Consider the following 14,677-nt stretch of genomic DNA (forward strand, 5'->3'; position numbering starts at 1 on the left):
GTCTGTATTCTACATGGTATATCTTGAGTTCGATTTTTAACGTTGCTAAATCACACGATAGTGGTCAAAGAGGCTGAAGTATTAATTTACTTTGAATACTTTCAAATTATAAACGTCTTTAATCTATAAAAATAAAATAAGTGTTAGTTTTCGGATTTGGATTCCATCCGGATCCAAATTATAGGGATCCTAGGGATCTTTACATTTTAGTCATTCATCGTGCATCGTGTGGTTATAAATCATTTGACTTTTTTTTTATTTAAAATTAAATACAAATAGTACCTGATGAAAACTGACCGCACGATATACGATGAATAACTAGGATGTGGGGATCCCTAAGATCCCCACAAAGTGGATCCGTAGAGGATCCTCTTTCTTAGTTTTTTACATACCGTCAAATCAGTCATATTTCCGTTCAAATAATGATTATGTTTTTAAATGAGGAAGAGGAATACTAGCTGAACATGATATAAATTTGACAGTTTAAGAGTAAATTGGCGCATTTGATTATGTTTGTTGTTCATGTTTTAGCTTCATTTGGAGCAATTAGTTATGCTTATTATTAGTGGTTTACGATTTCAGATTTTGTAGCATCTGTTCATGCTCGTGACATTTCGTTTTGTCTTTATTATCATTTTGGTTGATCGTCGTTGTCTTCGCATGTATTGGTTTAGTCCTCCGCTTGTATCTTTCTGTTTACTTACATTTATTATCAATAAATTTGGTAGAGGAGGGACATGTGAGGGGTTGAGTAGAGAGACTAAGTACCTCGCACACGATCATTATTAAAAAACTAATCTCGTCTAATCTTTTTCTATTTTAAAAGAAAAAACATGATTATGTAAACTCGAAACCCAAAAAATTGAATGACGACAAAGCAAAATGGAGAGTGGATGTGAATTGACAGGAGCAAATCATCGATCGAAGGAAGGGCGAGGGGAAATATCGTGGTAAATTTACTATTTGTTTGGTCAAAACAAACAGTTAACATCAAACGAATTTGACTTTATGTGTTTTGGGGGTGGGGACAACAAATCTGATATTTTGACAAACATATAGGGCCAGTTTAGTCCAAAACTGAAAGCTCTTCCTCTTCATTTCTTTCAATATTTTATTGTGTTTAGCAACTACTAATTAAACAAATTTCATTGTTACGCAATCTATTGGACATGGGATTGATAATTAACTAATATTAAATAAAAAATATTAAAACTCAAAATACAAGAATTAGGAATCACCATGGGGTGGCCGAGAGGTCGGGGACGAATTTCACATTCGTATTCCATACGGCATATTTTAGATTCAATTCCTGATATTAGTGAATTACACGATGATGGGTAATGAGCATGAGGAGATTAAAATTCTTCTGTGAGTCTTTCTGATCCCTGAAATGATAGACTGCTGTGACGAAGTCAATTTTTTTTTTACATATAGAAAGACAAGAATTAGGCATGAGCAATTAAGCACCCACCCCGCATCATCACCACGTTTCCAACACGGGAACACCAACCGACATGCAAGCAAGATGCCAAAGGACGAGCAATACTGTCAAATAAAAAAACCTAATTTTCTAGGGAAGTGTTTTTTGACACTTCAAAAATCTCATTCTAAACTTCTGTATTTTTCTTTCCAAATAGAGAAAGTTTGGAGTCTAGAATGAGACTTTTGGAGTGCCAATAACAATCCCCTTTCTAAATATGGTGTGATTTGTCTTTGATAATTTAGCTTATCAAGTAGTTCAATTTTTAAATAATTGCCACCATTTGATTTCTTTGAGTTAATTTTTACTGTTCATTTCCTATGACTACTAAGTAGTCCCGAATTATTGAAAAAAAGTTGGATATGAACATGTCTATGTCTTGCAAGTTCACAAGCAACGTAGATGCCTCCATAGAGTTGCATCATGGACCATATTACAACCTTTTTCCAATTACCAATCTACTTTTTTTCATTTATTTCCTCTATCTTAAAAAGTTAATCTGTTACGAGGTGATATTTTCACCATGTATATAACGTTTTTCGCATAATAAAATCCATTTTTTTGTCATTTCTTTCATCCATCATAAAAAGTTAATCAATTACAAGGCGAAATTACACCAATTTATACAACATTCTAGGCTTCTAGTGGACTAGCACAATAACAATCATTAAATTGTGAAGCAAATTTCCATCGATATATACAACTTTTCTCCCACAATATCAAGCTGACAATCATAAAAAATATATATATATTTTTGGTGTTAACAAAAAGAACAATATGTTTTTGGTACATTTGGGACCATAAAACCCGAAGCAACTAAACTACAATCTAATAGTCTCCTTTGTTTCGGCACATATGAGAAAAAGTTCCCAAATTGTTCACCTTTTCTTTTGCAAATCCTCAACCAAGAAAAAGAAATGCCAAAAGCAACAAAAAAGCAAAATTCTAAATTGATATAGCAACATAGATGGTGGTCATGAGAGACAGAAATGTCTCTGTGAGTCTTTCTAGCAGTAGATTACTGTGGCGAAGCCACTTGCCGGTTTTTTTTTTCTTCTTAAAAAGAACATGATATAGAAAGGCTCATAATCCTACTAACAATAAGGGAAATTTTGGCAATGTTCCGTAAATTTAGTATAGTGTTATAATTTACTTCTTCAACTTTCAGATTATAAACCTCTTTAATATGCAAAAATGAAAAAGAGTTGATTTTTCACATACCGTCAAATCAATCATATTTCTAATCAAATAAGGGTTATGTTTGTTAACTTAAGCGAGGAAGAGGAACATAATTGAACATGATACAAATTTGACTTACATTTATTATCAATAAATTTGGTAGAGGAGGGACATGTGAAGAGTTGGGTGTAATGGTCCTCACTCATTCAAGAGAGAGTAGGTACCTCGCACGCGATTATTGTTAAAAAACTAATCCTGTCTAATTTTTTTTCTAGAAAAAACATGATTATGTAAACTCGAAAACCAAATTGAACCACGACAAGGCAAAATGGAGAGTGGATGTGTATTGACAGGAGCAAATCATCGATCAAAGGAAGGGCGAGGGGAAATATCGTGGTAAATTTACTATTTGTTTGGTCAAAACAAACAGTTAACATCAAACGAATTTGACTCTGTGTTTTGGGGGTGGGGGCAACAAATCTGATATTTTGACAAACATATAGGGCCAGTTTAGTCCAAAACTGAAGGCTCTTCCTCTTCATTTCTTTCAATATTTTATTGTGTTTAGCAACTACTAATTAAACAAATTTCATTGTTGAGCAATCTATTAGGCATGGGATTGATAATTAACTAATATTAAATAAAAAAATATTAAAACTCAAAATACAAGAATTAGGAATCACCATGGGGTGGCCGAGAGGTCGGGGACGAATTTCACATTCGTATTCCACACGACACGTTTTAGGTTTAATTTCTAACATTAGTGAATTACACGATGGTGGGTAATAGGCATGGGGAAGTTAAAATTCCTTTGCAAGTCTTTATGATTCCCGAAATGATTGACTACCGTGACGAAGTCATTAACTGATTTTCTTTTTACATATAGAAAGACAAGAATTAGGCATGAGCAATTAAGCACCCACCCCGCATCATCACCACGTTTCCAACCCGGGAACACCAACCGACATGCAAGCAAGATGCCAAAGGACGAGCAATACGATCAAATAAAAAAACCTAATTTTCTAAAGAGAAGTGTTATTGACACTCCAAAAATCTCATTCTACACTTCTGAATTTTTCTTTCCAAATATAGAAAGTTTGGAGTGTAGAATGAGATTTTTGAAATGCCAATAATAATTCCCTTTCTAAATATGAAGGGATTTGTCTTCGATAATTTAGCTTATCAAGTAGTTCGATTTTTAAATAATTGCCACCATTTGATTTCTTTGAGTTAATTTTTACTGTTCATTTCATGTCTATGTCTTGCAAGTTCACAAGCAACATAGATGCCTCCATAGAGTTGCATCATGGACCATATTACAACCTTTTTCCCAATTACCAATCTATTTTTTTTTCATTTCTTTCCTCTATCATAAAAAGTTAATCGGTTACGATGTGATATTTTCACCATGTATATAACGTTTTTCGCATAATAAAATCCATTTTTTTGTCATTTCTTTCATCCGTCATAAAAAGTTAATCAGTTACAAGGTGAAATTACACCAATTTATACAACATTCTAGGCTTCTAGTGGACTATCACAATAAAAATCATTAAATTGTGAAGCAAATTTCCACCGATATATACAACATTTATCCCACAATATCAAGCTGACAATCATAAAAAATAAATGTTTTTGGTGTTAACAAAAAGAACAATAGGTTTTTGGTACATTTGGGACCATAAAATCCGAAGCAACTAAACTACAATCTAATAATCTCCTTTGTTTCGGCACATGTGAGAAAAAGTTCCCAAATTGTTCACCTTTTCTTTTGCAAATCCTCAACCAAGAAAAAGAAATGCCAAAAGCAACAAAAAAGCAAAATTCTAAATTGATATAGCAACATGGATGATGGTCATGGGAGACAAAAATATCTCTGTGAGTCTTTCTAGCAGTAGATTATCGTGGTGAAGCCACTTGCCGATTTTTTTTTTTCTTAAAAAGAACATGATATAGAAAGGCTCATAATCCTACTAATAATAAGGGAAATTTTGGCAATGTTCCGTATATTTAGTATAGTGTTATAATTTACTTCTTCAACTTTCAGATTATGAACCTCTTTAATATGCAAAAATGAAAAAGAGTTGATTTTTCACATACCGTCAAATCAATCATATTTCCGATCAAATAAGGGTTATGTTCGTTAACTTAAGTGAGGAAGAGGAACATAACTGAACATTATACAAATTTGACAATTCAAGAGCAAACCACGACATTTTAAAAGGTGGATTGAAAGGAGCAAATCGTAGATGGAAGGAAGGGAGGGGAAATATCGCGGCAAGTTTACAATATGTTTGGTCAAAACAATTTCGTTTTTTCATTTTTTTATTAAAAAAAAAAAGTCAACAAACGAATCAGATAGTTAGACAAATAAAGAGGGACAGTTCAGTCCAAAACTGAAAGCTCCTTCTCTTGATTTCTTGCAATAATATACTAGGGTTTAGCAACCGCTAATTAAACAAATTAGGCAAGGGATGGATAATTAATTAATATTAAATAAACTCAAAATATTAAAACTCAAAAGACAAGAATTAGGTTTGAGCACACACCCCATCATCACCACATTTCCAACACCAACCAACATGCAAGACAAGATGCCAAAGGACAAGAGCCTAAATATGGACGTATTTGACATTTGTCTTTGATAATCTAGCCTATCGTGTAGTCCAATTTTTTAAATAATTTTTATCGTTCGATTTTTTCAAGTTAATTTTTACCGTTCATTTCCTGTTACTATTAAGTAGTCCCGAGCTATTGAAAAAAAGTTGAAAACGAAAATGTTTGTCTTACAAGTTAAAAAGCAACATGGATGCCTTCATAGAATTGCATCATGGACCATACAACCTTTTTGCCAATTACCAATCTACTTTTCTTATTTCTTTCCTCCATCTTAAAAAGTTAATCAGTTATGAAGTGAAATGTTCACTATCTATACAACGTTTCTCACACAAAATCCGTTCTTTTTTCTTTCCCATTTCTTTCATCCATCATAAACCATAAATATGGTGAAGCTCTTTCAATTCGTCACTTCATCTGCAATATATTTTTCAATATTTCCATCATCTGCAATATTTCTTTCAATTTTTCAATAATTTCTTTCAATATTTTTTCAATAATTTAAATAATAAATTATATTTGTCCCTATGGCCCTTTGGCCCTTGGTTGGAGACGATTTTTTGTGACAGGGCTAAAACGAGTCCTCTGGCCCTCTGGCCCTCGGTTGGAGACGGAGGCAAATATGACCATGTACTGTTCATTAAAATATTAATATCTTGAATAATCTTAAAGGGCCAAAGGGCTAAAACAAGCCCTCTGGCCAGCCATTGGTTGGAAATGGCCTAAGTAGTCCAGAGCTATTGAAAAAAATTTGAAAACGAAAATGTTTATGTCTTACAAGTTAAAAAGCAACATGGATGCCTCCATAGAGTTGCATCATGGACCATACAACCTTTTTGCCAATTACCAATCTACTTTTCTTATTTCTTTCCTCCATCTTAAAAAGTTAATCATTTATGAAGCGAAATGTTCACTATCTATACAATGTTTCTTACACAAAATCCGTTCTTTTTTCTTTCCCATTTTTTTTATCCATCATAAACCATTAATCAGCTACAAAGTGAAATTGCACCAATTTATACAACATTAAGTTGTGAGGCAAATTTCCGTTGGTATATACAACGCTTCTCCCACAATACCAACATGACAATCATTAAAACATATATTTTGGTGTTAACAAGAAGAACAACATGCTTTTGGCACATTTGGAAGCATAGAATCCAGAGCAACTAAACTACAAAATTTAGTAATCTCTTCTTTTGGAACACTTGAGAAAACGTTACGAAATTGTTTACCTTTAATTTTGCAAATGCACAATTAAAATCCTCAACCAAGGAAAAGCAATGCCTAAAGCCACAAGAAAGGCAAAATTCTAAATTGTTCTTATCCAATCAATCTTTTCTTGAAGCAAAAATCTATGTGCACATTACATTCCAAAATCCTTAATTAAACCTTACTTACATACACTAATTAACACTAAACCAAAAAGCAAAAAGACAACACAAAAATAAAGGAGACGTGGACCATTCCCCCGCCAATGATTTACACCCGCCATCGGCCCCGCCGCCGTATCCCAAACTCAGTACCGAGTCACGACTAACGAGTCGACTCGGCGACGATTACATTTTCTTTTTTATTTGTCATTTTTTAGCGCTGATATACAAAAAACCCATTTTCTATAATTTAAAAAGAAAAAGAAAAAGAAAAAAAAAAACCTAAAACGTGGTTGAGTTGGCGGTATGCAAGTTCCTCACAACTCGGTACCGAGTCGGATCGAGTCCAGGTCCGGAACCCGAGTCCAACACCGAGTCCCAATTTGGCTCATCCTCTCTCCCTCTCATCACCATCAACAGCCGGTTGGCCTTCTCCCTCGCCCTCTCGCTCCCGCTCTTCTCGATCTCACTCAACACCTCCACCGCCTTCGCCTCCCTCGCCAGCCCACGAAACCTCATCGACCCGTGACTCAGCGCATAGAGCGCCGCCACACAGTTCTCCCGAGTCGACTCGGAATCAAACTCGGTTCGCCTCCTCAGCATCCCCACCAAACACTCCACCGCGTTTGCATCGAGCATGGAGGACCTCCCCTCGTTGCAGCTCGCTAGATTGCACAGAATCAGCAGAACTCGGCCCGCTGACGCCGGGGACTTAGCCAAGGCCAACAGAGTTTGCACCGCGTTGTGTTGCTTAACGAGTTTGACTCGGTTGCTCTCCACCAGCGTCAAGTGATAGAGCGCCAACGCCGAGTCATTGCGCGTCCGCTCACTCTCCGCCCTTACGAACGCGTGCATCAGCGGAGGCAACGCGCCGAGCACTCCGATCGCCATCTTGTTATCTTCCTCCAACGCCAAGCTGAAGAGCGCGCCAGCGGCGTGCTCCTGCGACTCACTGGATCCTCCCTTCAATACATCCACCAAATGCGGGACGAATCCTGACCGTACAATCTTCACCTTGTTGGCCTTCTCCAGAGACAAGTTCACCAGCGAAGCGAGGGCGTTTTGCTGCACGGTGCTGTATCGCGAGACAACCAGCGATCCGACGGCGGAGAGCAGCCGGGGAGTGCAGAGCGAAATCCTAAGCTCCTCCTTCGTCCTCGTGAGCTTTCTGAGTAAAATTACCCCCTCCTCCTGCTCAATTACCTCGGAGCTTCTCAGCTTTGTCATCAATTGCTCCTCCTCCTCGCATCCCGGCAACGAGGAATTAAGATTTAGGGTTTGAAGCTCCGCTGTGATTTCGGAGGAAGACGACGAGGAGTAACACGACGGCCGGGTCGCGAAGGGAAGAGGAGTGGGGGGACTCGCCGAGGGGATGACCACTGACTCTTCCGACGAGCTGGAGTAGAAATGGTCGACTCGGCAGCCCAACTCGGTCGCCGCGTGCATGTACCTAACCGGCGGCCTCTCCGCCATCCCCCTCAGCAGCTCCCGCTCCGAAACCCTAATTCCTGGGTCTTCCCTATCCTTCTCCATCAGCGCCCGTACGGCCTTCTCGAGTGCGATTGAATCGGGTGGCTGCGGGTGCTGGGCGTTGTTGCGGTCGCACCAGTTCTGGATGGTAGACTTGATGGCAAAATTGGGAATCACGGTGGAGAAATCCGGTCGGGTCCCGTCTTCGAGTTTGGGGGAAAAGCCCAGCTCGCGGCAGAGTTGGACGGAGAGGCGCTCGAAGGTCTGACCCGAAGAGACGACGACAGGGTCGGATATTAAGGACCCGGAAATGGGGCATAAGAGCTCCTTTGGGGGATTCTTTGAGCCGGAATTGGAGCGGTAGAAGGAGATCTTCCACCTGTGCTTGCCATTACCGCCCATGCCCAAAGAGGAGACGGTGGACGTTGCGGCGGCGGAGCTATGAGACCTTTCTGGAATTCTGGGCAGATGGGCTTCTGAGGGATTGTGTTACGGTTGTGTTGGACATGAGTAGGGTGCTGGGAGATGATTAATTAAGGTGCTTTTGCTCGGAAGCCTTGGGTTTTGTTTTGTTTGGTCTTGTTGTATACGCTGTGTGAGCTGTTTGCTTGACCAGTCAGTGACTCAGTGCATTGGCAATTATCCCCTTGTGGAAACCCACTTTCTTGTTTTTTGTTTTGGGGGTGGGAAAATGTAAAACGTTAGTGGGGTTTTCTTGTGTTTCGTGTGTTTGTTTTTTAACGATGCATTTTTGATAAACTAGTAATTTATATTACAATTTGAATTCTCTACTCGTAATTTATATTTACATGACTAGCACTTCAATGGTTGAATATGAGAAAATAATGATTCTGATCATCATCGTATAATATTTCATGATCAAAATATCAAATGAGAAGGTAATTGCTAGCATTCCTCTACTTACTTAATCGTTGAACATAACTCTTATAATTGGACAACTTGTATTGTACCTTGTATAAAAAAAAAAAGGTCGAATGAGAAGGTAAACCCACTCTCATTGTCGCTTGTAAAAAAAAAAGTTAGTTTTGAGATTAGGTAATACCATTTTTTAAGTGTATTTAAAATTTAATCTAATTGGTTTCAAAGGACACCTCTAAACCAATAGAAGGTGCGGCTGGATCACCACATTTTTAGGAAGATCTAATGTTTGTTGGATATTTTGATAGAATTATCTTCCTTTTCAAATTCCCTCCCCTCCCTCCTTTCTCACTTTCATCTATATATTTTTCTCTCTATAAAGAAGTCAAAACAATATTTTGACGTGACTTAAGTGGAGACTGGAGGAGAAGATAATTTAAATATGAGAGAATCATACTCCGAAATAGATCTCCTTATAAAAACAGATGCCAACTTGCAATACTAAAATTAAATTCCTAGACAGTCGTGTATTTCAACTACTAATCATACGTAGGATACTACGTATGCGAAGCTTACGAATCCACAGGTAGAGATTGTGTGAGAGCTTGGAGTTTGAAAGGGTCCTTGTCACGGACTCTCACGTGCCAGGTTGGTGGCTTCAATAACCCTAAAAGTTTAGGGTTTGAATTACGATTGAGAACTTACGTTTACTGTAAATCGGCAGATTTTTTAGCCTACCAAACCATGTCAAACCAGAGCTGTATCAAGTCAGGCAAACTTGCAAGTAGCTATAGTAGAGAACCATCTTAAATTTTACTAGAGGGATCGCGTTCATCGAGCCGGATATTCGATGTGTCATTCATATTAGTGATATCATGAACAAGTTGGCATCAATATGGTGTTGAAAATGTTTCAATATGTTGTCGGCATGGCCATAACTTGATGAATTACTACTATTTTTGTGTTTGAAACTCTAATCTGGTGGATTTGGGAAATAAGTGAAGATTATTCAACTACAATTAGATAGAAATTGAGAAACAATTAAGAAAGTTTTAGTTAACTAAAAGATGATTGAACTAGACTAGAAAGATTCTTACTGATATATCAACTTTGAATGCTTTTTGTTTTGTTTGGGGAATGAGTATAGAATATATACAATCAGTAAAATTTAGGGTTTGTTTGAAATTACTTATGTAAAAAGCACTTATGTTTATATGTTTATGCTAGAATTGTTTTTACTAGAAACACGTAGAAAGTTCTATAAAACTATGTTTTTCATGGAAAAGTATTTGAAAGTGCTACTTTAGGCGCTTTCATATAAAATGATTATGGGATCCATAACTATAAGTTCTTTTAAGATTTATACCGCCAAACAAATTCAGAAAACACTTTTAGCTTGTGCAGACTCAATCCCAAACACGCGTTAATGTATCGTAAACTACTTCATTCTCCCATTTACACTTGGATCTGTATTGTCTGTCCTCCCAATCCCATACCATTTCCATCCTCTCCTATTTCAGTGGTCACAATTAAGTCACGTCAACAGTTTAGATAATTTTTTTTATAGAAATAATAAGACAAAAAGCAATAAGAATATAAAATATTGACGTAGTTTAACCGTAACCGTATAAATAAGAGGGGATGAGAATGGGATGAGATAGGAGATGGTGGACAATCCAGGTCTTTTACACTTTTAAGATTCGAAATAGGTGAGGTTAAAAAAAACAAAACTAAAAAATCTGACAAATCGATGAACTCCTACAGTTCCTGGTTGCACAAATCCAAACAATCGTAGCTCTTTCATAGAGACAAAGGGCCATCTGAAAAATTATAAATTAAGTTAAATGTTGACAAGTTTGTTTGACGAGAGTGGGAACACGCCCAGATGCTCCTCCATTACATTTACATATGTAATGTGACAGTGAAAGAAGATCTTTATTTTTATTTTTTTTTAAAGCAAAAGATCTTTATTTTGTAAGGGATTTTATCGAAAAGTTCACGGTACTGTTTACTTTAACAAAAAATCATATTTTTACACTAAAAAGTCAATTCTGATACTATTCACTTTACCCTTTATTTTGTTCTTATCGTAAAAACTCAAAGTTTTCAAATCATTCATTAATTTTCCTTATTTCTTATTTGTTTAAAGGCAGACGTCACATTAAAAAAAAAAGATGAATTAAAAGCACTCTCTTTATTAACAACTAAGGCTAGTTTGAAAATAATTTTAAAATGATTAAAAACGCTTTTTATAAACGTGTTTTTGAGTTTCATAAGAAATTGAAGTGCTTCTTAAAAAAAATCAGTTATGTGTTTTTTGCATAAAACACTTTAATGTTTCTATAATTCACTTACATTTTTACTAAGGATTGCCTTCAAAAGCATTCTCATAAAAAACGTTTTCAGTCATTTTAAAAGCTATTCCAAATGAGTTCTTAATATTATAACAAAGGAAAATTAATGGAAATGGCTTGAAAACTTTGAGTTTTAACGATAATGACAAAATAAAGGATAAAGTGAATAGTACCAGGATTAACTTTTTAGTGTAAAGATATAATTTTTCTTTAAAATGAACAGTATCAGAATTTTTTCATTAAAATTCCCTTTTAACAATGCTAAATGACCAAATTCAAAATGGTTGGAAAGTTCACTGGAACATACAAGGCTCAAGATTTTCATGGAAATCAAGCGCATGATATGCTTGCACTTGCAGTGGGCTTGAATGTGTGAGCTCCAAATTCGTTTTTGCTTTATTGAGATTTGTGGGCTTCAATTGGAGTGGGTTCTAAACGGACAAGTCACAAGTATATCAAAAACATTTTATTTGGGCTTGGGCTTGGGCTTTGGTACTTACTCCCTCTTAATTTTCTCACAAACATCTATTCGAAACCGAATCATGAAAATCATGAAATAAAAGCGTCATCAAGTTCGCGCTGCCTGAATACCATTATGGGCACATAAAGCGTTAAGCTTATCTACAAATACTTAAAATCTTCACAACGATCTAAGATTTTTTTTCAAAATTGTTCTGACGGTTAGTGTCTTACTCTTTTAACTCACTGCGTTTCGGTACTATTTCCTTTAACTAAAAAAAAAAAATTCACATCACCCTTTCATGAATAAATTGAAGAAATTTTGTGCACGTTTGGTTATATTGGGTTTGTGCAGAAAATGCACTGCCCCTCTTAATGTGCAAAAAAACAGCTCTCTTGCTTTTGATCTGGAAAGGTAATTTTGATGATCAAGTCTATACAAATCTTTGATAAGAACATATGAAATGCACGTTTTATTTGTCATTTCAATTTTTTTTTTAAGATAATTACTTACGAACAATGCATGGCTACTCAAAGATGAGTAGGAACCCCTACTTCAATCACAGAGTTTTGTGCTTATGATAAAAATCGTTTATATTATAAATCACTTTATTAAGATTATCTCTGCAAAAAATGAACTAAAACTAAGGTCGTTTAGTTAATCTATTGTAGGAAATACATAGACGATTCATAATACTTTTATTAATTCCGTTTATATGTTTTTATACAGGTCGGTGACTAAACGACCTTAATTAGTTTTAATTGATTTTTTTTTGTAAATGCGATCTTTATATAGTAATTTATAATATGAATGGTTTTAATTATGAACACGAAATTTTATGAACCGACAACGAACATTTTTGAGTAAAAAAACTCATACTCATTATTAAGTAGCCAAATATTATTCATTACCTAAAAAGATTTGTGCCATATCTTTGAACAATCCACATGCAGTATGCAAACTGGTTACCAGTCTGAACAGACTGAAAGTGAAGGGCATGCTTTGGACAATCCACATGCAGTATGCAAACTAGTTAATAACTTGAAAAATAAAATTTCTCACCACTCCTATTAAAACATATGGTGTACCATTTGTGTTTCCGTCACAATTAAAAATTTCTCCATACTTTAGACTAAATCTCCTCGGTAGGCCGAGAAAGAAACATGACATGCAAGAGGACAGAATAAACCAAGAATGTGGCATGCATATTTCACCAACAAGAACCAGGCTTCTCCACAATCTTGCAAAATGTCTTCCTTATTAGACGCCGTGTCTTCTGTCCTCAACAAATTAAGCACAATACACGTGTGTTGACATGAACATTGAACACTCATGTGTTGAAGCGTCTCATATCGGAAACCTGATGAAGCGGTTTCACTATTTTTTTATAAATTCCGTACTTATTAGATTGCATAAGTTGTTAAGTTGAAGACAATAACCGTGTAATTAGTAGCGTGTTGCTGAAGTGACTCTATAACTTTGACATCATGTGCTCCTAGACTTGGGTTTTCTTTATTTTCTAAGCAAAGACTAGAGAAACTTAGAATTTTCATCCCCTAGCTTCTAATTAATGTGAAAGACACATGATCAATTCATAATCGTCAACCCCCATATGAAAAAGGTTGTGAATATGATGGATCGATTCAAAATTCAAACTGGAGAACAGCTGGAATAATTAAGCTGTGTTAAGAAAAAATTTATTTGAACCCATATAATCTCTCTCTACACACAACTTACTCTTTATCCTTATAATCTTATTTAAAATATATAAATTTATTTTTACACCAATTTAGCCCAATTCGGGTTTGGTCGATGGGAAAGTGAAAGGAAATCACATAGAAGGACGAGCAGTCGGACGAGCGGGAAGAAAGGGGTTGGCCGCGGTGGAGTTCTGCTGAATGAAGCAAATGCATTCGGTGGAGTCCTTCTCACCGAACAGTTTCGCAGATAGAAAATGAACACGTTTAGTAACGCTTAAGTAATAATTCAATCATCAACTTTCATATTATTTAATTTAAAAAATTTTGTTTACAAATTTAATCTCTATGGCTCTATGGCTGAGCATTACTCTAGAATGAAATATGCCCTCTATGGAAAATCGCATGGCTGCAACCTTAATTTCAGCATAAATTCCACCAATCAAAGACGCATTTTTCTTTCCAACCTCTCCTCTTTCTCACGGCAAAAGCTAGGCTAGGCATAAATCCATTTTTTCTTTCTTTTGTTTCGCACACTGATTTGGACTAATAAAGTCCTTTTCTGCACTCAATATTCACTCTTAAATTCTAAACAAAAATAATTGAAATCAAATAAAGAAAAAATTGCATAAATCGATTCATACCTTTTAGAGAATTCAAAACTTCAAAATCAGAGCATTTTTCGTTTTAACAGCATCTTAATAGAATGCAAGAGAAAGATTGTGTGATGTTAAAGGTTTAATTATATCGGGTGTTAGTTTGTTGATAATTATTGCTATTTTCATCTTGTATTCGATGATAAATATACAATAGGGTAAACAAGATAACTGACATTTAAAGATTAAGTTAAGTTTAAAGTTTAAGTTGGGTGTAGAGTGAGATTAAATGGATTCAAATATAATTTTTCTTTACTTAATTATGTTATAATGTGAAGAAGATACCCAGATCAGTCTCATGAAGATCCACGTTAATTAAATCCTTTAATCTAATTAAACACACAGCTGCCATGAGACTCTGAGTGTCAAACCAAATTAACCAAACCCTAGCTAGTTTAACAAATGCATGCACTATGTTTCAGGCCGGCTTGTAGTACTGCGAATAACAGCTAGTGCACGGAATTTAGAAACTGAGAAATGGAAGATTCTTCATAATATATAAAATAAATTTAG

The 14,677-nt window shown here is 35.7% G+C and overlaps 1 protein-coding gene across 1 annotated transcript; it reads right to left on the minus strand.

Moving 5' to 3' along the window:
• Nucleotides 1-6,585: 6,585 nt before the first annotated feature.
• Nucleotides 6,586-8,903, minus strand: LOC103437752 (U-box domain-containing protein 38). The gene has a single exon (XM_008376250.4). The coding sequence runs from the start codon at nt 8,518-8,520 to the stop codon at nt 6,931-6,933; it is 1,590 nt and encodes a 529-aa protein (XP_008374472.2). The 5' UTR covers nt 8,521-8,903; the 3' UTR covers nt 6,586-6,930.
• Between the last annotated feature and the right edge of the window lie 5,774 nt (nt 8,904-14,677).

Source organism: Malus domestica, chromosome 06 (assembly GCF_042453785.1).
Source record: "Malus domestica chromosome 06, GDT2T_hap1".
In the NCBI taxonomy this organism is placed as follows: domain Eukaryota; kingdom Viridiplantae; phylum Streptophyta; class Magnoliopsida; order Rosales; family Rosaceae; genus Malus; species Malus domestica.